The following is a 26,830-nucleotide window of genomic DNA, read 5'->3' as shown; positions in this document are numbered from 1 at the left end:
CCGCGTCACGGCCGGGCTGGCCAATGGGCGCCGGCGTCACGGCCGCTTCCGGCCCGCCCTCTCACCTGGGGCCGGGGAGGGCCGGACCCGCTGGATTCGCAGCTGCGGAGCTGCTGCCGCGACCCCGCCCCTCGGGGCTCCGGCCCAGGTGAGCGACCTGCGGCGCCCCCTCCGCCGCGGCGGGCACGGGCGGTGCAGCCCCTCCGGGGAGGTCGGGGCCGGGCAGCGGCGCCTCTTCTCCCCCTCACCCCCGATTTCGCCCCCACGCTCGCCCGGAGGGAGGGAGGCAGGCCAGGCTGGGGGGGGCCGTCCTGGCGCTGTCTCCCCTGCACACCTGCGCGGGGCGCTGCCCGCCCCCCACGCAAGAACGCCCACGTGTCCCTCGGCTCCCGCTGACACCCGCCGGCGCTCCCGGGCTTCGGGGCGGAGCGAGGCGAGAAGCGGGGCTCTGGGGGGCTCGTGGCCAGCGCTCTCCCTGGGCGGCGGTGGGAGAAGCAGCTCCGCTTGCGGGATGAGCGTAGCCAGCTGGGGCAGGGCAGTGCCGGGGGGCCCACCTGTCGCCCACCTGCGCGCCACGGGGGCCGTCGCACCGCGCCTCCGGCTCCCTAGGGCTGGGCGCTCGCTCGAATTCTCTGGGGGCGGACTCCGAGGGGTTCTTGGGGAGATTGCTCATCCTACATAGAAACCCCTGGTGTGTTGGGGGAGGGGGTCCCAGAATCAAGGGGCTCCAACGCCCCCTTTCACCAGTCCTCTGAGCCAGTGGCCAGGGGAACCCTGGACAGGTGGCCTGGGCGTGGCGAGTGTGGGGCTGGGGGCTGCACCCAGGTAGACGCAGCAAGGAGGTGTCGCTAAAAGCTTTTAGCTGGGCGGTGAGCGGCGCCTGGGCCTCCCTTCTAGGAGGAGCTGGTGAACACGAGCCCAGCCCTTCTGGGGTTCGGTGCTAATGGCAATTACTGCTGAGTCATTTCCCTGAAGGACAGTGCATCAAACGGAAGTCGGAGTCTCCATCCAACCCGAAGGCTGATTTTTATATATATACATATATGTAATATATATATATATATATATTTGAGAGGTAGAGTTATAGAAGTAGAGTTATGGGTGAGAGAGAGAGAGAAAGGTCTTCCTTCCATTGGTTCACCCCCCAAATGGCCACTACAGCCGGTGGTGCGCCGATCCGAAGCCAGGAGCCAGGTGCTTCCTCCTGGTCTCCCATGGGGTGCAGGGCCCAAGCACCCGGGCCATCCTCCACTGCACTCCCGGGGCCACAGCAGAGAGCTGGACTGGAAGAAGAGCAGCCGGGACTAGAACCCGGCGCCCATATGGGATGCCGGCGCCGCAGGTGGAGGATTAGCCTAGTGCACCACAGTGCCAGCCCTGGCTGATCTATATTAAAAGGACCCGATGAAGTGTGACTTGAGAATGAAACACCTTACTTTTGGGCTGGCCTTTTACGAGGAAGACTTCCACACACTCAGCCAGGCTGGGAGAAGTGTGCAGAGCACTGCTGCCCAGAAAGGACCCTGCTGTGTTTTCTAGAACCATCAGCGGTTCTAGTGCCTCAGGGGATGCCTGCACCCCCTGGACTCACACCAGGCTCTGCTTCTGACCCAGTTTCCGGCTGAGGCACCCTGGGAGGCAGCACATGATGGCTCAAGTGCATGGGTTCCCGCCACCCACGTGGGAGACGTGGATGGAGTTCCGGGCTCCTGGCTTTGGCCTGGCCCAGCTTTGGCTGTGTTGGGCATTTGGGGAGTGAGCTAGCGGGTAGAAAGTCTACCTCTGCCTTTCAAAATGTTGTTTGTTTTCAGAAGAAGAGAGCTAAGTGGCAGTTTGTGGTAGCAGGTGCCAAGTAGTAAAATGACATCAGCGACACAGAGTTCCTGCTGGGCACTGGCCGCTATTTTAAGCTCTGTGCTACAAGGCTTGTCGGTCAGCGTTAGGTTAGGAAATGAAGGCACAGAGAGCATCGTTGGCTTAGCCTTGGTGGGTGCTAGAAAGGGCCGGGGCCGGCACCTGGCGTGTGGTCTGGAGGCTCTGGGCAGCTCTGAACACTCCCAGTCACTAGGAACGTGAAGGGACGCTCTGGCCTGAGCAGACAGGAAAGCTGGACGTCCCAGGGACCTTGATCCGGGCACTGGGTGCCGACGCTGGCGTGCAGCTGCCCCAGTCAGCCAGGGCGCCCTCTCCCCAGGCTCTCCCTCCTCGTCTCTACTTCCGGCCGTGGGTGTTTCCCAAAGCACGGCTCCTGTTCTGCTTCCTGTCTTCCTGGCCCCCAGCCCCAGTCTCCCCCTTCTCAATCCACACGCCGCCTCTTCTTGGCGTTGGTGAGACACGCCTCACTTCTCGACAGCCTGCTCGGCCTGTGGCACACACACCTCCTCCTCGTGCTGTGGTCACAGTCACTGCTTGGAGCGCCGGCATGTAGGAGCAAACCAGCCGGGCCCTGGCCTCCAGGCACCTGAACAGCCTGCCCGCCTCCTGGGAGCTCCGGTTCCACCCCGGCCGCCTGCTCTCTGCTGCCCCGGCCCTGGGGTCCTGTTCCCTGGGTGAATCTGGGCAGAGCCTTTCGTGGGCTTTTCCCTGCTGTCCTCGTCCAGCAGCCTTGGGTTTGTCTGGCTGCCTTGGGTCTGGCCGTGTGGCCTGACCACAGTGAGGACGTGTGCTTGCTCCTTCCAGAAGCCAGGGACCCCAGAAATGAAACTGAGGCATCCCCAGCAGGGCTGGGGTCAGCGGCAGAGCCTGGCTGCTTGCTGCAAAGGCGGGGAGAAGGAGAGGCCTGCAGATGGGCAGAAGGGGAGGAGCACAGACCCGATGTCCTGCAGGCCACACCAGGCTGCGGCTGGGATGCCAGGCCTGGGAGGGGGCCCTGGGAGGCAGCCAGGAGGAGATCCCACTAAACACAAAGGGCAGCTTTCATTTATCCTTCTGAAAAACAGCTGCTGGAAATCTGAGGGTTCTTCCAGGAAAAAAAAAAAAAAAAAAAAGACATGTGTATTCTGGTGCAAAGAAGTCTTGAGCTCCATGCGTGCTTTTTTCACAGCACTCCTTGTCTGGGAACTTTTAAAAGGCCTCTCCTATGACAGAATAAGAGCGTCCATCCGGGCTGAGGTGAGCACTCGGCTGTCCCGTCTCTTCCCCCTACAAGGGAAAAAGCCCCCTAATCAGAGGGTAGCAAAGGCCAAGAAATAAAAAGGAACCCACGTTGGGAACCAGGTCCTGCCTGGGCCTCACCTGGCCTCCATCGCCGGAGGGTCCCCAGGTTCCCGCTCGTGTGGCTGTCCCAGGGGGCAGGGAGCCAGCATGCTGACCCTCGCCCTCCCACTACCAACTCTCCTGCAGCCGCCGCCGCCATGCCCAGCTCGGTGCTGTGGGCCGTGGACCTGTTTGGGAGGGTGCACACGCTGTCTACCACGGGCCAGTACTGGGAGCCGTGCAGGGACGCGCAGCTGGAGTTCAAGCGTGTCAGTGCCACCACGGCATGCTGCTGGGGCATCGCCTGCGACAACCAGGTCTACGTGTTCGTGTGTGCCAGCGAGGTCCCCATCCGCCGCCGAGAGGAGGCCTACGAGAACCAGGTGGCCTGCTCGTCCTGCGCCCGGCCCCAGCTCCCCTCCCTTCGCTGCTGCGCGGGAGCCCCTGTTTTGTCTCTGACAAAAGTAGCCTGGCCGGGTCCGCCAAGGGTGGGCTGTGGGCAGTTTCCAGGCGCCCAGGACCGGGCGCGCCCTCCGCAGCCTGCCCTTCGGGGCACCGTGGCCAGCACCGGCTTGTGAGGGGTGGTGCGTGGGCCCCTGATGCCCTGGACCCCCTAAGGCCTGCCCTGTGTCCTGGCCCTCAGCGCTGGAACCCCATGAGCGGCTTCTGCGAGAAGCTCCTGCCGAGTGACCGCTGGCCGTGGAGCGATGTGAGTGGGCTCCAGCCCCGGCCGCTGGACGGGGTGGCGCTGCCCTCGCCTCACTGGGAGTGGGAGTCGGACTGGTACGTGGACGAGAATTTTGGCGGGGAACCCACCGAGAAGGGGGTAGGTGAACGTGGGACCCGCCATGGCTGCCTGGGGGAGGGGCACTTGAGCCCAGTCTGACCCCAGCGCTGCCATCCCCAGGCCCCGCCCCGCAGTGTCTGATCTGTGCCCCAGCCCTTCAAGTCCCTCCACCCCGCCCCCCAGGGCCTAAGGGAGCCCCTACCCTGCCGTTTCAGGGGTGGACGTATGCCATCGACTTTCCTGCCACTTACACGAGAGACAAGAAGTGGAATTCTTGCGTGCGGCGGCGCAAGTGGATCCGGTACAGGAGATACAAGTCCCGGGACGCCTGGGCCAAGGTCCAGTGTGGCTTGGGGCGGGGCAGCCACAGCAGCCCCTGGTGGGCAGGTCCCAGGGAGCCGCACCCCAACACACACACACCAGTGTGGGGCGGTGGGGCCTGGGTGGCTCTTTGGTGGCCACCCAGGGTAGCGCTGAATGCCTCCTGACCAGGTCTCCAAGCCACTGTGCCCCAGGTGGAGGCTCAGGGTGGCACTCCTTCCTTCCCCCACCCAGAAGAACCAGCCACCAGGGAGGCGGGGCCCGGGTGGGGTGGGGGAGGGAAGCATTCACAGCCAGGAAGAAGGGCGGCCGGCCCAGCCCCCCACCTACCTCTGGGACCACAGGAGCTGAGGGCGGGACACTGCCTGGTGTCCATCAAGGGCCACACCCTGTCCTCAGCCCCTCCCGCAGTGAGGAACTGTCACAGTGGCCAGGCCTCTGGGCAGCTCAGAGCCGAGGCCCTGCAGAGCACCTGCCTCCGGGCGGGAGCAGCAGTGACCACTCAGGGACGGCGGTCCAGGCCTGGTGCCTGACAGAGAAGCAGGGCCGAGGGCCCCAGGGCCGGAAGCCCACAGTCCCAGCGCTGCCTGCTCTGTGGAGTCTGACGGCCTTGCTGGAGAATGTAGAGCCTTGATCCGGGGACTGGCAGGGGAGGGACGGACCAGGTACAAGCGCCACCCCTCCTTGTCCCCTCGTTTCAGATCCCCTCGAAGGACGACCCCAAGCAACTGCCCGACCCCTTCAACGACCTCTCGGTGGGGGGGTGGGAGATCACCGAGGAGCCCGTGGGCCGCCTGTCAGTGTGGGCTGTGTCCCTGCAGGGGAAGGTAAGGCCCCGTGTCCCCGTGGCCTGATGGGAAGGGGGTGGGGCCACTGTCTGCGGGTCCTCCCTGAGGTGCGGCCCCTGAGCCCGCTCCTCGCCTCCTGTCCCAACGCCTGGAGCTTCCCGAGCAGGCAGCATGTGACTGGGCCCCCACGGTCCCCCTCCTCTGCGTCCTGTCCAGTGCCCCCGGGGCTCACTCCCCCCGGCAGCCTCTGACCCCTCAGCCTACACCGGACCTGGCTGTCCCTCCTCCAGGGCCCCCAGAGTACTGGGCTCAGGGGCCAGCAGTGCTACCTCCTCAGACACAGTCCCTGTGCTGCCTCTCACACTCCCAAGGGGTACTGTGCATGGGGGGATGCGTGGGTAATGTGTGGCTGAATGGATGGTTAGATGGTGGGGAGATGGATGGATGGATAGACGGACGGATGGATACGTGGGTAGATGGATGGACAGATGGATATGTGGATGGATGGATGGATGGATAGATGGATGGATGGGTGGATATGTGGGTGGATGGATGGATAGATATGTGGGAGAGTGGATGATGGATGGATGGGTATGTGGGTGGGTGAATGGATTTGTGGGTAGATGGATGAGTGGATGGATGGATATGTGGGTAGATGGGTGGATGGATAGACGGATGGATAGATATGTGGATGGATGGACAGATGGATGCGTGGGTAGGTGGTTGGGTGGGTGGATGGATGGGTATTTGGGTGGTTGGGTGGGTGGATGGATGGATGGATGGATGGATAGATAGGTATGTGGGAGAGTGGATAGATGGATGGATGGGTATGTGGGTAGATGGGTGAATGGTGACTGAACAGATGGGAGGGACATGGATGGATGGTAGATTGATAGATATGTGGGTAGATGGATGGATGAATGGATAGACGTGTGTATGGATGGATGGATGGATATGTGGGTAGATGGATAGACAGACGGATATGTGGATGGGTGGATGGATGGGTATGTGGGTGGGTGGTTGGATGGATGGATGGGTATGTGGGTGGGTGGTTGGATGGATGGATAGACGCGTGTATGGATGGATGGATTTGTGGGTAGATGGACAGGTGGACATGTAGGTAGATGGATGGATGGGTATGTGGGTAGATGGACAGATGGATGGATGGGTATGTGGGTGGGTGGATGGATGGACCATGGATGGATGGATTTGTGGGTGGGTGGATGGATGGATGGATGGATGGACCATGGATGGATGGATAGATATGTGGGAGAGTGGATGATGGATGGATGGATGGGTATGTGGGTAGATGGATGGATGGACCATGGATGGATGGATTTGTAGGTGGATAGATGGGTATGTGGGTAGATGGACAGATGGATGGATGGATATGTGGGTAGATGGATGGATGGATGGATATGTGGGTGGGTGGTTGGATGGATGGATTTGTGGGTAGATGGACAGATGGACATGTAGGTAGATGGATGGATAGATATGTGGGAGAGTGGATGATGGACGGATGGGTATGTGGGTGGTTGGATGGATGGATAGATATGTGGGAGAGTGGATGATGGATGGATGTATATGTGGGTGGGTGGGTGGATGGATAGATGTGTGTATGGATGGATGGATTTGTGGGTAGATGGACAGGTGGACATGTAGGTAGATGGATGGATGGATATGTGGGTAGATGGACAGATGGATGGATGGATATGTGGGCGGGTGGTTGGATGGATGGATAGATATGTGGGAGAGTGGATGATGGACGGATGGGTATGTGGGTAGATGGATGGATGGATGGATGGACCATGGATGGATGGATATGTGGGAAGACGGTGGATCGTGGCTGAACAGATGGTGGGTGTGTGGATGTGTAGAAACAGGAGGGCACATGTAAGTTCAGCAGAGACATAAAACCAGCCCGACGGCAGCAGCCACACAGTGGTCCTCGTGGCTCTAGAGATACGTACCTGATGCCTGTTCAGTGACGCTCACCACAACTGACCACAGGTCCGCAGTTGCCCTTGCACTGATCAGAGCTCGTGCTGAAGCCGGCTGTCCTTCCAGGTCATGCTTGGTCCGGGTGCCGGCGAACCAGCTTCCTCTGAGCTGTGCTAAAGTGTGGAGTGGAGGGGGCAGGCCCACCTGAACGCAAACAGGGAGGAACAGGCCACAGGGCAGTGCTGTTTGAGCCAGTGCGGCCCACACACCCTGGGCTGCAGGTGCAGCAGGTCCAGGCTCTGAGCACTGGAAGGAGCTGAAGGGCAGGCTCTGAGACCACCTGGCAGCAGGTGGAGACTGCCTGGGCCTGGTCCCACAGGGCTGGCCGTAAGGGCAGTGGCAGGAGCAGGGGGCCAGGCACCTCAGTCTGAAGCCTGCTGCCTGAGGGAGGCGCCCGCCCTCTGGAACCGCGAAGCCACACGCAGCCGAATGCCTTCATCGACAGGACGGTGTCTCTCAGTCTTCACTCTCGCCAGGCTAAGGAGCAAAGAAGGGGGGACCTGTTCAATGCTTGTGGCCAGGGGTTTGGGGCTTCTCCTAGAGACGGTGTCCACTGAGAGCATATCACCACTAGAGGGTGCCAGAAACCTGAGCTGGCAGGGAGCAACCAAGGAGCCTGGGGTGGGGTGGTGGTGGGGTGTGCATGTGTGTGTAGGGGTTTGGGGTGTGTATATAGGTAAAGGGGTATGTGGGGGGGTCTTTCCCAGGACCACCAATGTCCAGGGTTTACATTTTCTCATGGGGCAGGGGACAACTGACAGAGCAGAGAGGGACTTGGGAGGGAACGAGCCCTGGATGGAGCAGTGGGGTCCCCCGTCCCCTCCCACCTCCCCTACAGGCCCCATGCTTACCTGTGCAAGTGCACGCATGCCAGGGCCACGCCCTGCTCTCACCCCCCAGGTGTGGTACAGAGAGGACGTCAGCCACGCCAACCCTGAGGGCTCACTGTGGAGCCTGGTGGACTGCCCGGGGGAGGTGGCCCAGATCAGCTGTGGTCCCCACGACCTCCTGTGGGCCGTCCTCTGGGAGGGGCCGGCCCTGGTCCGGGAAGGAATCAACAGAAACAACCCCCAAGGTGGGCACCCTTGGGTGAGCCCCAGCCAGGACCACAGAGGGAGGGGTGCGCGCCTTGGCGTCAAGGCTGATGGGCCACCCCTGGGTGGGCCCCAGCTGGGACCGCAGAGGGAGGGGCGCACCTTGGCGTCCTGTCCCTGGGCTGGAAGCCAGGGACAGGAGGATTGACGGAGGCCCCTGGGCTTTCTCTGGGGCCCACTAGGAAGTGCCTGGTCCATCGTGGAGCCTCCGGGGCCCGACAGCGGAATCCTGCATGTCTCCGTGGGCGTCAGCGTGGTCTGGGCTGTCACCAAGGACCAGAAAGTAAGGCAGGGATGCGGGTGCCACTCAACACCCAGGGGAGGCCTCAACTCCTCCTAACAGACCCCAGCTGCGCTGTTGAACGCGGCCCTGGAGCCGCATAATCTCCCCTCACCCCACAGCCCCTCACAGGTCCCTGAGCCCCTGTATGGTATCCAAAGTCACAGCGTGTCCAGGCAGCACAGTCACGGGGCCCTCCTCCCTTTGGCACCTCCAGGGGATCAGGCGGGTGTCACATCCTCCTAACCACAGGTCAGGGGGTTCCCTGGCCAGCAGAATGTCCCAGAGCCTTAGGCCACCCTAGCCGGAGAAAGCATGGACCCGGCTGCTCACCCTGGGCCCCCACTCCAGGGACCTGGGCTTCAGAGCACGGGGAGACGAGGCAGGGGTGTGGAGGAGGCCCTGGAGCCGCGTTTCCTTCTGTGACGGGAACCCTGGGGTGGGGGGACCACTCACGCCTGTCTCCGCCACCCCCCAGGTGGGCACGTTTCTCTCTGCCCTTCCCAGGTGTGGTTCCGGAGAGGCGTCAACTCCCACAATCCCCGCGGCACCGGCTGGATCGAGATGGTTGGCGAGATGACCATGGTGAACGTGGGGCTCAACGACCAGGTGCGCGCACAGCGGCCACCAGCGTCGCTCCGCCCCCTCCCACCGGCCCGAGTGCGTCCCCTGAGCACACTCCCAGCTGCCCAGGGTGCTGCTTCGGCCAGGATTGGGGACCCCCTGCCCGCCCCCCCCCCCCCCTCAGAGCCATGAGCACAACCCGTGGGGCTGGGGTGGCAGGGGGCCGCGCATCCTGGAGACCAAAGGCTTCCCTGAGCAGAGTCCGGGTGAAGCTGGGTGGGCTGGTGACCTATGGAACCGACCCCCCGACTTTCTCTCTGTGGATACAGCTTTTCTTAAACACCCTGCATACCCCAACATGGCCGCCTCCTCGCACATCATGAGGTCTGGGGACTTTTAGGGTCCCAAGGATGCCGCCCCTGCACAGCAGGTGACATCGCCCGGTGCCCTGCGCTGGAAGCTCTGGGGGGCAGGGCTGGAGGGGCGGGGCTCCCTCTGCCCCTGACACCCTCTCCACCCCTACCCCTGATGACACAGCACCAAGCAGCCAGAGGCACGGGGGCACAGCCTGCCCAGGAAGCGCCCCGCCCCGGCTCTGCTGGGCCCCGGGCAGGCTGCGGCTGTGTTGTCCCGTCCCAGGCCAGCGTTGTTCTCGGCCCACTTCCCCGGGGCCCTGAGCAGAGCCTCCTTCCTGCCCACCCACTCTCCCCGGAAAGCAAGGCCAGAACCCAGGAGGTTCTTCTGCGTCTTAATAAAGACCAGGACCGCCCGCCTCACTTGGGGACCAGCTTCTAGCTGGGGCCACACTCAAGACAAGGACACAGGTGGAGCTCGCAGCCCAGCCCAGCATTCACCAGCCCCTCCCTGAGAGGCCCAGCTGAGCCTGGCCTGGGGGCCGAGCCCCCACACACTCCTCCTGCACTGGGCTTGGGCGCCCGCTCCGTGAACACCCCAGCTCCAACACAGGCGCTCGTGGGCGCTCCCCCGTCCCTGCTCTGCTCTCCCCGCCCCCTCCCCACCGCAGCTCTGCACCCAGCCTCCTCCAAAACGGTCCCCTTGGTTGCAGGTCTGGGGCATCAGCTGTGAGGACCGAGCCTTGTACTTCCGCCAGGGCGTCACCCCCAGTGAGCTCAGCGGGAAGACGTGGACGGCCATCGTCGCGGGCCGAGAATGCGACCGGTCCTACTCGGGCAGCTCGTCCAGCCTCCTCAGGTGATCGGGGCCCGGAGGGCGGAGGGGCCCGGCCTGGGCTCTCTGTGGCCCTAAAGGAGGAAGTGTGTGAGAGCTGCAGTCCCCGGGCCTCGGCTCCTACCTGGCTGTGGCTGCCCAGGGCTGTCGGAGCGGGTGCGGCTGGGAGGCTCTGATGGAGTCGGGCACTGGCCGTTTGGTTCTGAGGCCTCAAGGTCGAGGGAGAAGGCTTCTTTTGGGGGTGGTAGGCTCAGCCCCAGCCCCATCCCATCCGAGGGGCAGCAGGACAAGGTGGAGGTCTCTGGCCCAGGAAGGTGTCTCGGAGGGCCGTGCATCTGGGCCACATTGACACAGTGCCACTGGGATTTGGCATTTCTCACGGGGTCCCAGGTGACGCTGCTGCTGCAGGTCTGGGGACCACACCTCAGGATCCGTGGGTCCAAGGAGCGTGGGCAGGTTCCAGCTGTGCCTATGGCCGGTCTGACGGTGCAGGCAGTGACCCGGGACTCGGCTGGGGATGCCTCAGCTGTCCCGCTGTCGCAGGCGTTGGTGAGACGACCCCTCTGCCCCCCATGCGCCGTGACCCCCAGGGCCAGGGCCACCACCACTGAGTGGGCGCTCGCTTGGGTTTCACCTGCGCTTCAGTCCCCTCAGCTGGTGGTTCTCGGAGCAGCCACCAGAACCAGCTGAGAAAACCCCACACCCTCAGCCTCAGCTGTGGCTTCTCGGAGGCACCCAGACGCCCTGGGCTTCCCCAACAGGGAACACTGTAGTAGTCAGAGGACCCTCTCGGGAGAGAGCAAAGACCACCCAGAATGGAGGGAATCCTGGATTAGGGAGGACCCAGGACCTCGAATCCGCAGTGTCTCCCAGCGGAACAAGGGTCGGCCTAGGCCTGGACAGGCCTTTCTCCAGAGGCCACGGCGCCAGTCACGGGCAGGAAGCTCCTCGGGCTGGTCACAGAGACACCCACACACCCCCAGGGCAGCTGTCACTCACAAGAAAGACCGCCACATGGACCCTGGGGTTCCTGGAGACTGGAGTCTCATCCACGGCGGTAGAAGTAAGCGGGTGTGGCCGCTGTGGAAAACAGCCCAGTGGTTCTGTGTCGGCGCCCGACCTGCACGTGCACAGCCAAGGGAAGCAGAATCAGGCGCGCAAGCCAGCACCACCCACCATGGCCACCAGTGCAGGGCCCACGCATAGGAGCCGGCTCTGGCCATGGAAGGGTCCACACGCTGCATGGGGACGGCCTTGAACACCGCGAGTGGAGGAAGCCAGGCCACACTCTGACCCCAGGGTTCCCTCTATAGGAAGTGTCCAGAATGTGCCAACCATGGGATGGAGAGCCAATGACAGAAGGGTCGGGGGGGGGGGGAGCAAGTGAAGGGGCGGGGCTTGCCACCTGGGGTGTGGGGGTGCAGGTCCTGGAGTAGGGAACTGTGACTGTCCTACGTGCCACAAAGCCATATGCTTTAACACTGTTAAGATCACCAGTTTTCACTCATTGGAAACACAAACAGAGCTTTCCATCGGCTGGTTCACTCCCCAGGCTGGGGCCAAGGCCAGGGGACAGTAACTCAGTTGGGTCTCCCACATGGGTGGCCAGGACCCAGGTACTAAGCCATCCTCTGGGCCGCAGGTGAAGGGCCAGGTGCACTCAGGATGCTGGGACTTGCCTGGGTCGCGTGGCTGTCACGGTGGCAGCACATCCCCCACACAGAGTGACAGCCGTCTGTTTCATCCCCAGTGCCGGCTGCTTCTTCGGCGACGAGGTGAGGGGAGGTGGCGATTCTGCACCCAGCGATAGCGATGCCTCCTCGGAGGTGGAAAAGCTGGGACCCGAGCATCCTCTGTCCGTGGAGCCAGGGGACACGTCCCGGAGTGCAGGCCCAGGGCCCAGCAGGACAGAAGCAGGTGCCGTGCAGGACACCTGCCTGGCCCAGGGCAGCGGGGAGGCCGCACAGGTCTCAGGGCTGCACAGACAGCCTGGCCCGGCCGAGCTGCCCTGGACCAACATTGACCTGAAGGAGCCCCCGAAAGGGCCCAGCTGCCCAGCAGCCAGCTTTCCCCAGCCCACCGGCCTCTGCTCACTGGGGCTCCTGGGCATGGAGGAGCCATGTGGGGCGGCCGACCACCCGCTGTGGGCCTGGGTGTCCGGAGGCGGCTGTGCGGTGGAGGCGGGCTCCGTGCTCAAGTGGTTCTCTGTCCAGTCGGGTGAGTGTCCTCAGGGGCCCCAGAGGCTGCTAGGGGGAGGAGGTGGGTGCGTGGTGAGGCCTGGAGTAGGGCGCGTCCCTGGGTGCTGAGCTGGCCTGACCCAGACATGGGGCCCGTCTGTGGCCAGCAGGAGCTGTGGGGAGAGGGCCTGCGGCCTTGCCCTGGCCATTGCCAGTCACCGGGAATGGGAGGGGACACGCGGGACGTTTCACAGAGACGGGATGTGCTAGCAGGAGAGGGCCGATTTGGGGGGGACAGGGGTGGGGAGAAACAGCACGCCCTGGCCCTGAGGCTCTGGCTGCCCACAGGCCTGTCCCCCTCGGTGCAGACGCTGTCCCTGTCCATCACGCCGGCGCAGACGGCTGCCTGGAGGAAGCAGATCTTCCAGCAGCTCACAGAGAGGACCAAGCGGGAGCTGGAGAACTTCCGACACTACGAGCAGGCTGTGGAGCAGGTGCGCGCCGGCCCTGGGGCGTGCAGGCCTGTGCCCCGGGGGCTGGAGGGGAGAGGGAGGCGGTGCATCCCGCCCGCCCCTTGCCCAAGGGAGGACTGTGAACTCCTTTCCGTCATACCTGGCATGGCACCAGGATTCCCGCCTTCCTCAGCGGCCCCCAGGCACACATAGGAGCAGGGAAGTCACAGGTCAGCCTCACTCATGTGTCCAGCTTCATTCTCTGCCGGCCAGGGGTGGGGGGCCCAGCTTTGACTCACTCTGTGCCTGCCGCTGGAGCAGCCGTGGACCCTCCTCACGCCTCAGTTTCCCCTTGGAGAACACGAGCTAACTGTGCCCTTCCCCGGGCTGTCTGGGAAGGAGACGAGGGCGAGGACCCTGGCTGGGGGCCGACAGTTGTCGCCAGCATGCGTGGGGGGCTGCGAGCGCCCAGCTGACCCTGCCACATCGGGGGAGCCATGGGGCGGGGACAGGGGTTTCTGGGGTGCTGGGCGGGGGCCGAGTGCAGTGTGTGCCTGTGCCGCAGTCGGTGTGGGTGAAGACCGGGGCCCTGCAGTGGTGGTGCGACTGGAAGCCCCACAAATGGGTGGACGTCCGCGTGGCCCTGGAGCAGTTCACAGGGCACGACGGGGCCCGGGACAGCATCCTCTTCATCTACTACGTGGTCCACGAGGAGAAGAAGGTGCCTGGAGGGGCGGGGCGTGGGGCTGGGGGCTGCCCAGGGCTGGGGGTGCCCCAAGGGACAGGGTCCCCGGGACAGGAGGCCCCAAGGTGCCCGGTCCAGCATCCACAGCTCCAGGTCACAAAGCACCGGCTCCTGGTCTCCGCCAGGGGTGGGCGCATGTGGGCCAGCCCTGAGCCACAGCCTCCATAGTTCTCATTTTTCAAATGGGGGGAGGTCCGGTTTGGAAAACGAAACCTCAACCGCTCCCAACAGGCGGCAGGTGCCAGTCAGCCAGCCCCAAAAATATCGTAAAGGCGCACGTCCACCAAGTGTGGCTGTGCCACTGGCCATGCTCGGCCACAGGGCCCTCAGCAGCACCCACTCCCTGTCCTGTGTCAGGGCGGGGGCTCACCACGGGCTGGGAGCCCCGGTGCGGCCGAGCTGCTCCACAGTGCGTGACAGCCCCTCCGTGCCCCCCTCCCGAACAGTACCTGCACGTGTTCCTGAATGAGGTGACGGCGCTGGTCCCGGTGCTGAACGAGGCCAAGCACTCCTTTGCACTGTACACCCCAGAGAGGACGCGGCAGAGGTGGCCGGTGCGCTTGGCAGCTGCCACCGAGCAGGACATGAATGACTGGGTGAGCAGCCGGCGGTCCCCAGGAGCTGGGGGCGAGGTTGACAGCCTGGCCTCAGCCTGCCAAGTGGTGACCGGCCATGTGCCCTTGCCAGCTCGCCCTGCTTAGCCTGTCCTGCTGCGAGAGCCGGAGGGTCCAGGGCCGCCCATCCCCACAGGCCCTCTGGTCTGTCACCTGCAAGGGGGACATCTTTGTGAGCGAGCCCAACCCGGACCTGGAGGCGGGCGAGCACCTGCTGCCTTGCGACCAGATGTGAGTGCCTGACCTCCCCCGACCCCTGAGCACCCAGGGCTTGTGGTCCCAGAAGGGAGAGCCCCAGTGGCACAAGAGCCCACCCAGGGCCTGGCTTCTCACCGACTGGCCAGAGGCATGCCCAGCTGCTCCCCGGGCCTGTGGGAGGCCGGGCCCAGAGCCCCAGCCCCAGGGTGGAGAAGCTGTCGCTGCCCACCCCCACCCCCGCACCGTGGCTCCCAGCTCCTGCCGAGGCCCTGCTGCATGGGGTCCTGGCAGCAGAGAGGAGAGGGAGGCACAGTGGGGAACCCGGGCATGGGTGGGGCTGCTGGGCAAGGGTGTCTGGGTGCCAGGGAGGTCCAGGGGCCCAGCGGCCCCGTGGACGGGAGCCAGCAGCCAGGCCGTGGAGGGGCCGAGGTCACCTGGGGCAACGGGGTGAGCAGAGTCCCCAGGAGGAGGCCGGGCAGGGACACAGGGGCCTGAGACTGTGCTGGAGTCCAGCTGGCGACCCCCAGGCCCCCAGCTGGTTGCCAAGGTGCAGCGACCCCAGTCCGATCCAGTAGCTCGGGGGGTCAGGTAGGCAGGCTCCTGCCCATCCTGTCCCAGGGCCGAGACCCTGCCTCCGACAGGCACTGTGACCTTGGCCCCCAGGGAGGGAGATTTGTGAGTGTTCTCACTTCCCTCCACCCAGGGGTGGGGGACACGTCGGACGCCATGGCTGTGGGAGGCCAGAGGTGCGAGGGGCTCACAGAGGGCCGGAGGCCAGAGCTGGGCTGGGCTGGACAGCGACCCCTCTCTCCACACCCCCAGGTTCTGGCGGCAGATGGGAGGCCACCTGCGGCTGGTGGAAGCCAACAGCCAGGGCGTGGTGTGGGGCATTGGCTACGACCACACGGCCTGGGTGTACACAGGCGGCTACGGCGGAGGCTGCTTCCAAGGTGAGGCCCCGTGCCTGTCCTGGCCGACAGGTGACCTTCACCCCTGCAGGCAGAGCCAGAGCCCCCACCCCGCCACGCTCAGGCCTCACGGCGTCCTCTGCCCCCAGGCCTGGCCAGCAGCACCAGTAACATCTACACGCAGTCCGACGTGAAGAGCGTCCACATCTACGAGAACCAGCGCTGGAACCCTGTCACGGGCTACACCAGCAGGTGAGTGCCCTGGGCCACCCTGCTGTCCTTCCATCTCTAAGTGGAACACACACCCGCACTAACATGTGCAACACGTGCCGTGCACAACACACCACTTCCATCTTGGAGTTGGTGCCACGGAAGCACCAGGCCCATCAGCACCAAGGCAGCACACGGCCAGGCCGCTACCTCCCCCCACCCCCGCCCCTTCACCACCTGCTCCCTCTCCCGGACACCACCTGTTAACCCTACAGAAGCTGCTGGCAGCGTGGCCCATTCTGTCCTCTCCCTTTTCATGCCTGGCGGTGAGTTTTCATTATCAGAGAGACAGATAGCGCACGCTCCATCCACCAGTTCCCTCCCCAAATGCCCTCAGTGGCCAGCAGCCAGGTGCTTCACCCAGTTCTCTGATGTGGGTGGCAGGGACCCAAGTACTCGAGCTATCCCTGCTGCCCCAGGGCCCCCATGAGCGGGAAGCTGGGACAGGGAGCCAGAACCTGCACCCGAACCCGGGTACTTGGAAGTGGGGCACCGGCACCTTAACTGCTGTGCGTGAAAGGCCCAGCTGTCTTTTGACTTTTAACGGCCAGGACTGTGGGGCTGACAGCACACTGTTTCTGGGTTGTTCTGTTCAATACAGGTCTGTGTGTGCGTGAGGTCGCTGGGCCCCGGGCTGCATCCTGGCCAGCAGCTGGGGCATCCGTGCCCTGGGCGCTGCTGGCACCGATGGCTCGCGCTCTGTGCCGGCTGGGGGAACCGTGCATCTGTGCGTCTGCAGGGCCCCCAAGTCCCCAGCTGGGCCCTCCTCACAGAGGGTCCCACATAGCTGCGTCAGACTCGCTCACCCATCAGCCCAAACTCTGCCCCGGACTAGCTTCTCGCTGGCCCTGTCCCCAGCTTTGTCCACTGGGTCCTTGTCCCTCATGGCTGCCTTCCTGCGTCTGCCTTCTTCTGGTCTCCTTGTGTGGCGTCTGGAAGCCTCCACTTGCAGCCTGGCCGAGGCGTCAGCTCGGTCAATGAGGCTGTACATTTCCTCCCGGTCTGGTTGGCGTCCCTGCACGGTTCGGCCCTGGGCAGACAGATCCTCTCGGCTTCTCAGCGGTGTCTGTCCGTTCCCTGAACTCCTCCAGATGAGTTCTAGCAGCGGCCGGCAGGGTCTTCAGAACCCACCGGGGTCTTAGCTGGGTGACCTGGGGTCTGCTGATGGATCCACGCAGCAATGCTGTCTTAGCGTAAAGAGTGCGCCTCCGCTTACCTGGTTTCTGCTTTTTAAACACTGTTACTTATTTGAGGCTCACGGGCACTGGCCGTCTGTGACCTTTCGCCGTCACAGGGAACAATTCGGGATTTCCCAGTGTGTAAACATTTGTGTGTCTCTCTGTTGACGCCACTCACGCAGAGGGTTGGGGTTGGCACTGTGCCAAGGCGGGGCGGAAACACTTCCAAAATCTCCCCCAGGGGCCACCCCACCACCAGGCGTCCCGTCCATGCCCACGGCCGCCCCTACGCCTGGAAGCACGGGGCAGGGCAGTGCCCCCATAAGGGACAACCCAAGGGCCACACTGGAAGCCACAAGCCCAAGCTCAACCCCAGACCTGGCCCCATGCTCACTGCCACCGCGGTGTCCCCTGGTGCCTACCACTGAGCACCCACAAACAGATGTCCCGTCTCAGCTCGGGAGGCTGAATTCCAAGACCCCGGTGTGGCCAGGGCTGGTTCCTGCCCAGGGCTGGGAGGGGTCCACATCCCCGCTCTCTGGGAGGACACCAGGGCATTGGAGGACGGCCTGCCCTGACCAGCTCTGCCACCCTGTCTGCAGGGACCCCACAGCAGGGGCTCAGGGCATCCGCATCTGGGGGGCGGCTCCCAGGCCGGGCTGCAGCTGGCGGGGACACTGGGTGATGTGGGGTGCCCCACTGCCTCCCGCCAGGGGCCGTCCTGGTTTCGCCCTCCTCCCAGGAGTGAGTGTGACCAGAGGCCGCTTGTCCTGTGGCTGGAAGGGGCCCACCAGGGACCCGTTCCCAGTCCTCTCTCGTCACCTGCCCTTGTCGTCCTGCCCAGGGGCCTGCCCACTGACCGCTACATGTGGAGCGACGCCTCGGGGCTGCAGGAGTGCACCAAGGCCAACACGAAGCTCCCGTCCCCGCAGTGGACCTGGGTGAGCCCTGTGCCCTGTCCCCACGGACGCAGCCCTTCCCCAGGCCTCTGGCTGGTCTTGGACTTAGGGGCTCAGTCCTCACAGACCCCTCCTCCCCAGGTCTCAGACTGGGCCGTGGACTTCAGCATTGCTGGTGGCACCGACCCCGAGGGCTGGCAGTACGCCAGCGACTTCCCTGCGTGAGCATCTCTCTTGGGCCAGCTCCCTGGGCACGTGGCCCCCGGGGCCCTCCCCACTTTGCCGGGCTGAGCTCCGCCCCTCATCCACAGGGAGCTCCAGGCCCCCTGGCCCCTCCACTGCTGCAGGGTGGGGGTGGCAGAGGAGCTCCACCTGCACACCTGGCCTCACCCCTGCAACACCAAGTTAGGAGGGCTGGATGGCAGGACGCAGTGCCCTGGGCCGGGGGTGTGCGAGCCCCTCCGATGGGGGCCCGTGTGCTCGGGCAGGTGGTGAACAGAGAAGCAGTGACAGCCACATGGCCAGTGCGTAGTGTTCAGGGCCTCCCAGTACTGGAGTCGTGTCCTGTCGGAACACGACGGACAAAAAAGAGCATGAGCCAGGCCCGGGCCTCCTGGCCTCTGAGCACACCTTGGTGGGGGGCGGGTCCCAGGGGCTGGGCTAACCCAAGGCCCACCCCTCCACCCAAGCTAGGCCCTCAAGTGGCCCTCACCCTCACCTCAGAAGGGCTCCGACTACTTACTGCACAAAGCAAAAACCCTCACCCTACAGAGACCCCATCTCCAGGAGGCCACAAGCCATGGGGGGGCGGGGCTTGCTGCCAGGCCAGGGCCACACCCCTGCCTCCATGGGGACTGGGTGCGCTGACCTCGCCTCGGAACGGCTCCAGTGTCTTTTTTCCAGGAGCTTCCAGAAGGTGGTCACGGTTTCACGTCTTCCTCTTGCAGATCCTACCACGGGTACAAAACCATGAAGGACTTCGTCAGGAGAAGGTGCTGGGCCAGGTGCGCCCCCTCCCCCAGCCTGGGTTCCAGGGGGGGAATGGGAGGGGGGAGGCGGGGGCAGAGTAAATGTCAGCCCAGGAAATACCCGCAGGCTGCCAGCGCGCTCGGCTTTCTGTAGAACAAATAACAGAAATGTCACTGGCATGTTCCGCTCGGGGACAGGGCCGCGGCCCAGCGGGGGGCTGGGTGCGGAGGAGGCCACCGTCCCTGCCCTACCAGGCCCCGCACCCCCAAGCTCCCGCATCAGGGAGCTCCCACCGCTCAGCTCGGGGTCCTGGGCTCAGCCGTCTCTCCCGGCACAGGAAATGCAAGCTGGTGACCAGCGGGCCCTGGCTGGAGGTGGCCCCCATCGCCCTCGGGGACGTGTCCATCATCCCGGAGAGCACGCCGGACGACAGGTGCAGGCACAGCATCGCACTCTGGGCGGTCAGCGACAAAGGGGACGTGCTGTGCCGCCTGGGCGTGTCCCAGCTCAACCCCGCGGTGAGCCCCGTGGGCCTAGCGGGCTCCTCCCGGAATCAGGCTGTGTTCAGGGCTCCCGGGCCTGCCCAGGAAAGATCCCACGGGTGGCAGTGCAGGGGGCGAGGCTGCCACAGGAGCGGGGGCCCAGGTGACACGGGGACAGTGGTGCACAGCTGTCACCTTCCCTGTGGGAGGGGTCCGGGGCCTGACTAGGGAGCGACATCAGGCTGGGCCTGTGCAGCCTGTACCCCGCCACCTACCCCTGCCCTGCCCACCGGGGGCACAAGCTCAGGTGCAGGACCCTGGGCTTGCAGGGGGAGGCCTGCTTGGTGTCCCTGGTGGCTCCCACAGTGCCCACCTCACCCATCCCCAGGGCTCTTCCTGGCTGCACGTCGGCACCGACCAGCCCTTCACCTCCATCTCCATCGGGGCCTGCTACCAGGTGTGGGCCGTGGCCAGAGATGGCTCGGCCTTCTACCGGGGCTCCGTGTCCCCCGCCAAGCCGGCCGGTGAGTGCTTCCCTCCCTGCGCCCCCAGCGCCTGCTGGCTGTAGCCAGGGTCCTGTCCACAGGGCCAGGCTGTGGGATGGTCATCCCCGGGGACAGGGCGGCCGTGTGGCTCGGAGCCACTGGGTGTCTTGGCAGCTGTCAGCCCAGGCCAGGCCCGCAGGGGCCCTGGCAGAGGCTCGGGTGCGGGCCGCACGCGGCTCCCTCTGCACAGTGGCTCTGAGGGCAGTCCCTTTGTCACCTTGGTGAGATTGGCCCATCTGGGCCCTGGGGTGGCCTGGGCCAGGCCGCGGCGTCGTGGGTGCCTGGCGGCGCCCTCACCCAGCTCTCCCGCGGCAGGCGACTGCTGGTACCACATCCCGCCTCCCGCCAAGCAGAGGCTGCTCCAGGTGTCTGTCGGCCAGACGTCAGTGTTCGCCTTGGATGAGAATGGCAAGTGGGCCTGCCGCGGCCCGTGGCTGTGCCCGGGGGCTCTGACGGGACGGAGGGCCGGTCGCGAGGGCCCCAGGTGTCAGTGTGACGCGCCGCAGTCTAGGTCACCGCAGAGGCAGGACCCTGAGCTGCAGCCCAGCCTGGCCCTCAGGAGGCGCCCAGGGCCCGGGCCCGGGCCAGGGCGGAGCAGCACTGCCGTGCATCCCCCGCAGAGACCCCTCATAACCAGACGCCAGCCAGGGCCACCCAGGGCTGGAGGGCACTGGCCCCAAGCAGCTGAGTCCAGCCTGGGCAGAGAGCAGAGTGCTGGTCACTCGCACTGGCCTTGGGCACAGCGAGCATCAAGGCCGGGGTGACCCCCGAGGAGAGTCTTCTAGAAGGTTCTGCGCAGGCCCGAGATGCCAGAGCCCTCAGGGCCGTGCAGGCTGGCGCTGGAGCACCCCTGGGCCCCGCGCTCCCCCAGGCAGGGCTCTGGCCAGCTCCCTCCCAGACCCTGTGCCCAGCGACGAGAGGGCAGCAGCAGGCTGAGACCCAGCCGCTCACTCCAGCTCCGGCGCTCCCCCGGCTCCCCCGGCTCCCCCGGCTCCCCCGCCTTCAAAACACGCTTTGTCCTCAGCTTCCACCTCGGCAGGACAAGGACGCAGACCGCCCAGCACAATGGGGCAATTATGAGGCAGAGATGGCTGCCGCCCAGACTCCTGCTGTGGGCAGTGAGAGCCCGGGCTGTGGAGGCTCTCGGGCTGTGGAGGCTCTCGGGGTGTGGAGGCTCTCGGGCTGTGGAGGCTCTCGGGGTGTGGAGGCTCTCGGGGGTGTGGAGACTCTCAGGTGTGTGGAGACTCTCAGAGGTGAGAAGAAGCCCAGGGTGTGGAGACTCTCAGGGGTGTGGAGAAGCCTGGGGTGTGGAGACTCTCAGGGGTGTGGAGAAGCCCGGGGTGCGGAGACTCTGGGGGTGTGGAGGCTCTCAGAGATGAGGAGAAGCCCAGGGTGTGGAGTAGCCCGGAGTGCGGAGGCTCTCAGGGGTGAGGAGGCTCTCAGGGGTGTGGAGACTCTCGGGGGTGTGGAGAAGCCCGGGGTGTGGAGACTCTCAGGGGTGAGGAGACTGGGGGTGCGGAGACTCTCAGGGGTGAGGAGAAGTCCGGGGTATGGAGACTCTCAGGGGTGTGGAGAAGCCCGGGGTGTGGAGGCTCTCAGGGGTGAGGAGAAGCCCGGGGTATGGAGACTCTCAGGGGTGTGGAGACTCTCAGGGGTGAGGAGAAGCCCGGGGTGTGGAGACTCTCAGGGGTGCGGAGGCTCTCAGGGGTGAGGAGAAGCCCGGGGTGTGGAGACTCTCAGGGGTGTGGAGGCTCTCAGGGGTGTGGAGAAGCCCGGGGTGCGGAGACTCTGGGGGTGTGGAGACTCTCAGAGATGAGGAGAAGCCCAGGGTGTGGAGTAGCCCGGAGTGCGGAGGCTCTCAGGGGTGAGGAGGCTCTCAGGGGTGTGGAGACTCTCAGGGGTGTGGAGAAACCCGGGGTGCGGAGACTCTCAGGGGTGAGGAGACTGGGGGTGCGGAGACTCTCAGGGGTGTGGAGAAGCCCGGGGTGTGGAGTAGCCCGGGGTGCAGAGACTCTCAGGGGTGAGGAGACTCTGGGGGTGCGGAGGCTCTCAGGGGGTGAGGAGAAGCCCGGAGTGTGGAGGCTCTCAGGGGTGTGGAGAAGCCCAGGGTGCGGAGACTGGGGGTGTGGAGACTCTCAGAGATGAGGAGAAGCCCAGGGTGTGGAGGCTCTCGGGGTGAGGAGAAGCCCAGGGTGAGGAGTAGCCCGGGGTGCGGAGGCTCTCGGGCGCGCGGAGAGGCCCAGGAGGCGCGGCCTCCACCCCAGGCCAGGCCTCCCCCGCTGCCCAGAGCCAGGCGGGCGCCAGGCCCCCGGGGGCGGCGGCCGTGGTCCTGAGCCCTGGTCTCCCCGCAGGAAACCTGTGGTACCGCGCGGGGATCACGCCCAGCTACCCGCAGGGCTCCAGCTGGGAGCACGTGTCCAACAACGTGCGCAGAGTGTCCGTGGGGCCCCTGGACCAGGTCGGGCGGGGGCGCGGGGACCGGGGGGCGCGGGAACCCGGGGGGCGCGGGGACCGGGGGGCGCGGGGCGCCGGGGACCTGCGGGGCGCGGCCGCAGCTTCAGCGCGTGCCGTTCCAGGTCTGGGTCATCGCCGACAAGGTCCAGGGGAGCCACAGCCTGAGCCGGGGAACCGTGTGCCACCGCACGGGTGTGCAGCCGCACGAGCCCAGGGGCCAGGGCTGGGACTACGGCATCGGGGTGAGCGGGGGGGCCGCGGAGGGGTCGGCGGAGGCCCCCGCGCCGCGGTGCCCCCGCTGACCCCGCTCTCGCCCCCCAGGGAGGCTGGGACCACATCTCCGTCCGGGCCAATGCCACCAGGGCGGCGCGGGGCGCGTGCCGGGCGCAGGAGCCGAGCGCCGCGCAGGAAGCCCCGGGCCCCGTGTGCTGCTGAGGCCGCCGCTCACCTCCCAGGGCCCGCGCGGAGCTGCACGCCGTGCTGGGGTCGCCGCGTCCACGCCAGCAGCGTGAAGCTCCGTCCACGCGTCCGCATGCGCCCTGCACGTGCCCTGCTCGCGGGGGCGGGCTTGGCCAAGGCCCCGCCCCCTCCACCGCCCACCTCCGGGCCGGGAGCCCCTGCCGAAGTGTGGGGCTAGCCGGGGGGCGCCCCGTGGGCGTGGGCGCGGGCGCGTGGCAGGGGGCCCGTGGGCGCGAGCCGCGTCCCAGAGCCCGCAGGCGTCATCGGATGCGAGCAGGGCCGTCGGTCGCAGAGCACCTGTCAGCCTCGTGGGTGGCGCCTGTGCGGGTTCCCCGCTGGGGTCACCGGGCACCCCGTGTGCGCGTCCGCTGGAGTGATCCAGGGCGCCCCGGGTGCGCGTCCTGGCTGTCTGGCCGTCGGGAGGGGCAGTCCGGCCCCGCCTTGTTGCCCATCCTGCTGCACCGTGTGGGTCAGCCTGGGTGGGACCAGGTGTGAAGTGGGCGGGGCCGGCGGCCACGCGGGCGGCGCTGTTTACATTTCGGAGTCAGGTCTTCTGTGGGCGTTGTGTTTGTTCCCCACGATGGTGTCCGTTCAGCCGTGACTGTGGACGTGGCCTTGGCGGGAGCGGCGCGAGGCCATCGCTGCCTCTTCCCCGGTGGCTGTGTTCACCAACTGCCCAGCACTGAGGAGTTGCTGGAGTCAATAAAAATTCACACCAGAGTGCAAACGGCCTGCTGTTTTATTATTATCATTATTACCATTACCGATACAGCGTGGTTACAACGCACAGCGCCCCGGGCAACTGCGCACGCAGGCAGAAGTGGACACTGCCCCGTGACCTTCTAACTCAGGTTCTCCACCCCGCGCCAATTCCACCAGCACTTTGGAGGGGTCGTTAGAAAAACAAGACAAGTTTGGGTCATTTAGGACCGTTTGCAACACAATCACCGGTTCTCCCACACAGAGAATTTGCGAGTCGGGCTCCCGTGGTGGCGAGGCGGCGGCTCAGAGCAGCCTGCGGGCACAGCCGGGCCCAGCAGGAACCCCACGGGACAGGAGTCCAGCCTGGGCCAGGGCCAGGGTTGAGAGAGACCCAGCCACCGGCCTCCCCAGCCAGGCACAAGCCTGGCCCCAGTTCCCTGCAGCGGGCCTGTGGACACTCAGGCTCCTTCACACCACAGCCCCTGGCTGGGCCGCCGGGCGTGGCCAGCACCAGGCACAGGGGCCTGCAGCCCAGGGTCTTGTCAGCAAGTTCAGGGGCGCAGCAGGAAGCGGCAACTGCCCGGGCTGTGGCAGCCTGCCTGTCCCCGGCCGCTGGGGAGGCCCCCACAGCAGGGCACGCCGGGCCCCAGCCACCCTCAGCTCAGAGCCGTGCCCCGCCCAGGCTCGCCCTGACCGCCGACCTCCTGCAGCGGCCACCCCTGAGGTGCGGACCCAGAAGGCCCGGGATTCCCACCTTACTTGAAACAAAGACCGGCAGGGGCAGTGGGCCCGGTCCAGGCCTCCAGGGGCCAGCAGGAATGGCACACGATCGGACGGGAGACCACTGTGCCCCGGGCCACCTTGCAGGAACTGAGGGCCGCTGCCGCCAGCCACCTGCCGCACTGAGCGTGGCCGGGGCCGACCCTGAGGTCGAGGAGGGCGAGGCTGCCTGGCCCTGCCCGCGGTGCCTGGTGGGGGAGGGGGCCGGGCCCTGAGGGCCTCTGGCACAGCTCTGGGCAGAGGGACAAGGGAAGGGAAATGCCAGCACGGTTGCCAGCAAAGTGGCCAAGTCTGCCAGAGCCCGTGAGGCAGGAACGCCCCGACAGGAGGAAGCTGAGCTCCGGGCAGCGGCACCTGCCAAGCTCCCTCGGGTGGGGGAGGGAAGCTCCGGCCACCACCACCCCAACACCCCCAGAACCCACCCCAGACCTGCAGCCGCGAACATCCTGAGGTCCTATGAGCCCCCCCCCCGCCGCCGCCCACACTGCCCATGCTCGGACAGTCCCACCTGGGCACAGAAAGATGTCATGAATGAGTCTGCTGGGGTCTCTGGGGGCGCTTGTGTCCCTGGAGACAACCCAGCTCTGTCTCCGGCCCCATCTCCTTGGCACCCCTTGGCCCCAGGGCTGCAGACCCAGGCCCCACTCGGCCTAGGGGGTGCTGCTGCCCCCCTGTTTGGAACGAGTCTGAGGGTGTCTGAGGACAGTCTGCCTTGGCCACACCACCCGGAGGGCTTTGGGCTTTGCCGGGCTTGCTTCGGGCCCCAGCGACGAGGCTGATGCACCTCCGGCCCGGTGCAGCCTGTGATGCCGGTTGGAGGAGGGCCCCCCGCGTCGAGGCCTCAGTGGAAACTTGCAAGGGATCGAGGGTTTCCTGGAATCTCTCTCCCTGTCCGGGAGCGAGTCACTCAGGGCTGCAGGGCGGAGCTGAGCTGCCTAGGCCAAGGCCTGGTCCACGGGGCTCCACAGGGCTCCACGAGCAGCAGGACCCGGAGGCCCGCCTGCAGGGCCGGCCTCTCGCTGCCCAGAGCCGAGGCCTTGACGAAGCCCCTTGTTCATCCCGGAGGGCGGGAGAAGTGGCTCCGGGGAAGCGTCTGAGGCTTTGGTGGGAGGAGCTGGGGAGTAGCAGAGGTGCTGGGGGCTGGAGCTTGGGGCTGGCAGAGCGGAGGGCAGGGCTGGGGTGAGCGGGTTGCCCGCCGCTGGGCTAGGTGCCCTCCCGGAAGCTGTGGATCTGCGTGGAGTACCTGTGCAGGTGGCCCTGGGGCTGGTGCTCCGCGGCACCGGGCGGGCCGCCGGCCGCCTGCTGCTGGTAATGCTGGTACAGCTTGGGGCCCGGCGCGGGGCCCGGCGCCTCGAGGCCTGGGATGCGGCCGCTGGACATGGTCAGGATGGTGGCGGTGAGCGACTTGATGTAGTTCTTGGCCAGCGTGAGCGTCTCGATCTTGGAGAGCTTCTTGCCGGCCCGCACGTGTGGGATGGCCTCGCGCAGCGCCTGGAAGGCGTTATTGAGCTTGTGCATGCGCTGCCGCTCCCGCTCGTTGCTCTCCAGCCGCCGCTGGACGCTGCTCTCCCGCCGGCCGCCAGGGCCCGGCCGCCGCCGCCCGCCGCCCTCGGCCCGCGCCCCTGCCGCCCGGGCCGCCCTGCTCCGGAGACCCTTGGCCAGCTCAGGCCCCGCGCCTGCCTGGGGCCCGTCCGGCGTCCGCTCCCCCGCGGTGACCTCGGTGTCCCGGGCCTGGCGCCGGGGAGGCCGGTTCTTGGTCTTCATGGCTCTGTGGGTCGGGTGGTCCCAGGAGGTGGTGGCCCTCGAAACTGAAATCCACAACACGGGCCCCTCTGTGGTCACTGGCTCGGCTGGGGGACAGTAGGGCAGCCGACCCCATCAGTTCCCCCTGCAGATAGCCTGGGCAGCTGACCACTTGGTGCACAGGGTCCCCAGGGCCCTCGCTGACACAAGCCCCACCCCCAAGTCCTTCCGCTGATCCCCACTGATCTTGTCTCCCCCCAGGGGGGAGGCTTGAAATGCAACCTTTCCCAGGTCCCCTGCCCCTCACTGACCCTGGGCTTAAGGGACCTCTGCACTGCCCAGGTCCCGGGTTCGAGCAGCCTCCTGTCTGTCCCAGGGGCAGGGCAGCGACCACAGTCACCACCTTGCTGGACGTGACACCCGCAGGGACAGCACTGGACCGGGTCCGCTGTGGATCTGGGGCAGCCATGGCAGGTCAGAGGCGACCCGGCCCCAGCACGTGGGTGGTCCCCCCGCGGGGGTTCCAGACCCAGCAGCGAGTCTCCTTGGCCTTTCCCCCGCCCCCGCCCCGTCCCGCCGCGGCGACCCCTCCCTGCAGCCCCCTCGGCCCGCCCCCCAGCCCCCTCGTTACCTGGGGGATCCGCGGCTGCACGCGCCGAAGCTGTCCACGGGGGACAAGGACACGTCGCTTTAGCCGCCCCGGGCGGGGCCGCGCGCATGCAAATGAGCTGGGCGGGGCCTCGGGCGGGGCCGGCTGTCGGGAGTGGGGGCGGCGGCGACACCTGCGGCCCCGCGGGCTGCGGCGGCGGCGGCGGCGGCGGCGGCGACGGCACGGGCTCAGGGCACCCGCGGCCCGGCCCGGCCCTGCTCCAGGACCGCCCCCGGCCGCCTCCTCCCCGCGGCCCCGGGGCCGGTTCCTCAGTTGGGCCGCACCTGGCGGCGGGGCTGGTGCTCGGGACAGCCAGAGAAGTCCCGGGGAAAACGGACGGAGGACAACCCTGGCGGGGGGGGGGGGGGGGCTGTAACCCCCACTGCAG

The 26,830-nt window shown here is 66.1% G+C and overlaps 2 protein-coding genes and 1 long non-coding RNA gene across 6 annotated transcripts; 1 reads left to right on the top strand and 2 right to left on the bottom strand.

Annotated features, from left to right (window-relative positions):
* The first annotated feature begins 6 nt into the window (after window positions 1-6).
* TECPR1 (tectonin beta-propeller repeat containing 1) lies at window positions 7-23,295 on the top strand. Of its 4 annotated transcripts, XM_051839017.2 has the most exons (26): window positions 7-148; window positions 3,044-3,111; window positions 3,343-3,578; window positions 3,839-4,021; window positions 4,198-4,320; window positions 5,005-5,130; window positions 7,993-8,167; window positions 8,369-8,469; window positions 8,974-9,075; window positions 10,097-10,242; window positions 11,969-12,435; window positions 12,744-12,889; window positions 13,413-13,568; window positions 14,039-14,188; window positions 14,280-14,437; window positions 15,227-15,354; window positions 15,462-15,564; window positions 17,605-17,701; window positions 17,801-17,880; window positions 18,607-18,663; window positions 18,966-19,146; window positions 19,499-19,634; window positions 19,971-20,063; window positions 22,007-22,113; window positions 22,232-22,351; window positions 22,431-23,295. In XM_051839017.2, exons 3-26 carry the CDS (start codon window positions 3,354-3,356, stop codon window positions 22,542-22,544), a joined length of 3,474 nt encoding a protein of 1,157 aa, XP_051694977.2. In that variant the 5' UTR covers window positions 7-148; window positions 3,044-3,111; window positions 3,343-3,353; the 3' UTR covers window positions 22,545-23,295. The 4 variants fall into 4 exon arrangements, 1 of the variants encoding a protein (XP_051694977.2); XR_011384539.1 differs by lacking the exon at window positions 22,431-23,295 and having other exon boundaries at window positions 19,971-20,794; window positions 20,846-22,113; window positions 22,232-22,274; XR_011384538.1 differs by lacking the exon at window positions 22,431-23,295 and having other exon boundaries at window positions 19,971-22,113; window positions 22,232-22,274.
* On the bottom strand, window positions 1,755-3,386 carry LOC138846983 (uncharacterized). The gene is made up of 2 exons (XR_011384541.1): window positions 3,235-3,386; window positions 1,755-3,141 (listed from the first exon to the last, which is right to left on the bottom strand). It is a non-coding gene; the product is annotated as an uncharacterized lncRNA (long non-coding RNA).
* BHLHA15 (basic helix-loop-helix family member a15) lies at window positions 23,290-26,579 on the bottom strand. Its single transcript, XM_051839020.2, has 2 exons — window positions 26,425-26,579; window positions 23,290-25,858 (listed from the first exon to the last, which is right to left on the bottom strand). Exons 1-2 carry the CDS (start codon window positions 26,510-26,512, stop codon window positions 25,254-25,256), a joined length of 693 nt encoding a protein of 230 aa, XP_051694980.1. The 5' UTR covers window positions 26,513-26,579; the 3' UTR covers window positions 23,290-25,253.
* Window positions 26,580-26,830: the final 251 nt, after the last annotated feature.

This window comes from Oryctolagus cuniculus, chromosome 19, assembly GCF_964237555.1.
Source record: "Oryctolagus cuniculus chromosome 19, mOryCun1.1, whole genome shotgun sequence".
Lineage (NCBI taxonomy): Eukaryota > Metazoa > Chordata > Mammalia > Lagomorpha > Leporidae > Oryctolagus > Oryctolagus cuniculus.
Note: the sequence above shows the minus strand (reverse complement) of the source record. Positions and strands in the feature narration are given on the sequence as shown.

Excerpts from the sequence above, each read along its gene's own strand:
- TECPR1 (XM_051839017.2), top strand. The coding sequence starts at position 3,354 with ATGCCCAGCTCGGTGCTGTGGGCCGTGGACCTGTTTGGGAGGGTGCAC. Across the intron at positions 4,022-4,197 it reads GGGAACCCACCGAGAAGGGG|GGGTGGACGTATGCCATCGA; the intron begins GTAGGTGAACGT and ends CTGCCGTTTCAG. Across the intron at positions 20,064-22,006 it reads GTTCGCCTTGGATGAGAATG|GAAACCTGTGGTACCGCGCG; the intron begins GCAAGTGGGCCT and ends GTCTCCCCGCAG.
- BHLHA15 (XM_051839020.2), bottom strand. The coding sequence starts at position 26,512 with ATGCGCGCGGCCCCGCCCGGGGCGGCTAAAGCGACGTGTCCTTGTCCC. Across the intron at positions 25,859-26,424 it reads TGCAGCCGCGGATCCCCCAG|TTTCGAGGGCCACCACCTCC; the intron begins GTAACGAGGGGG and ends TGTGGATTTCAG.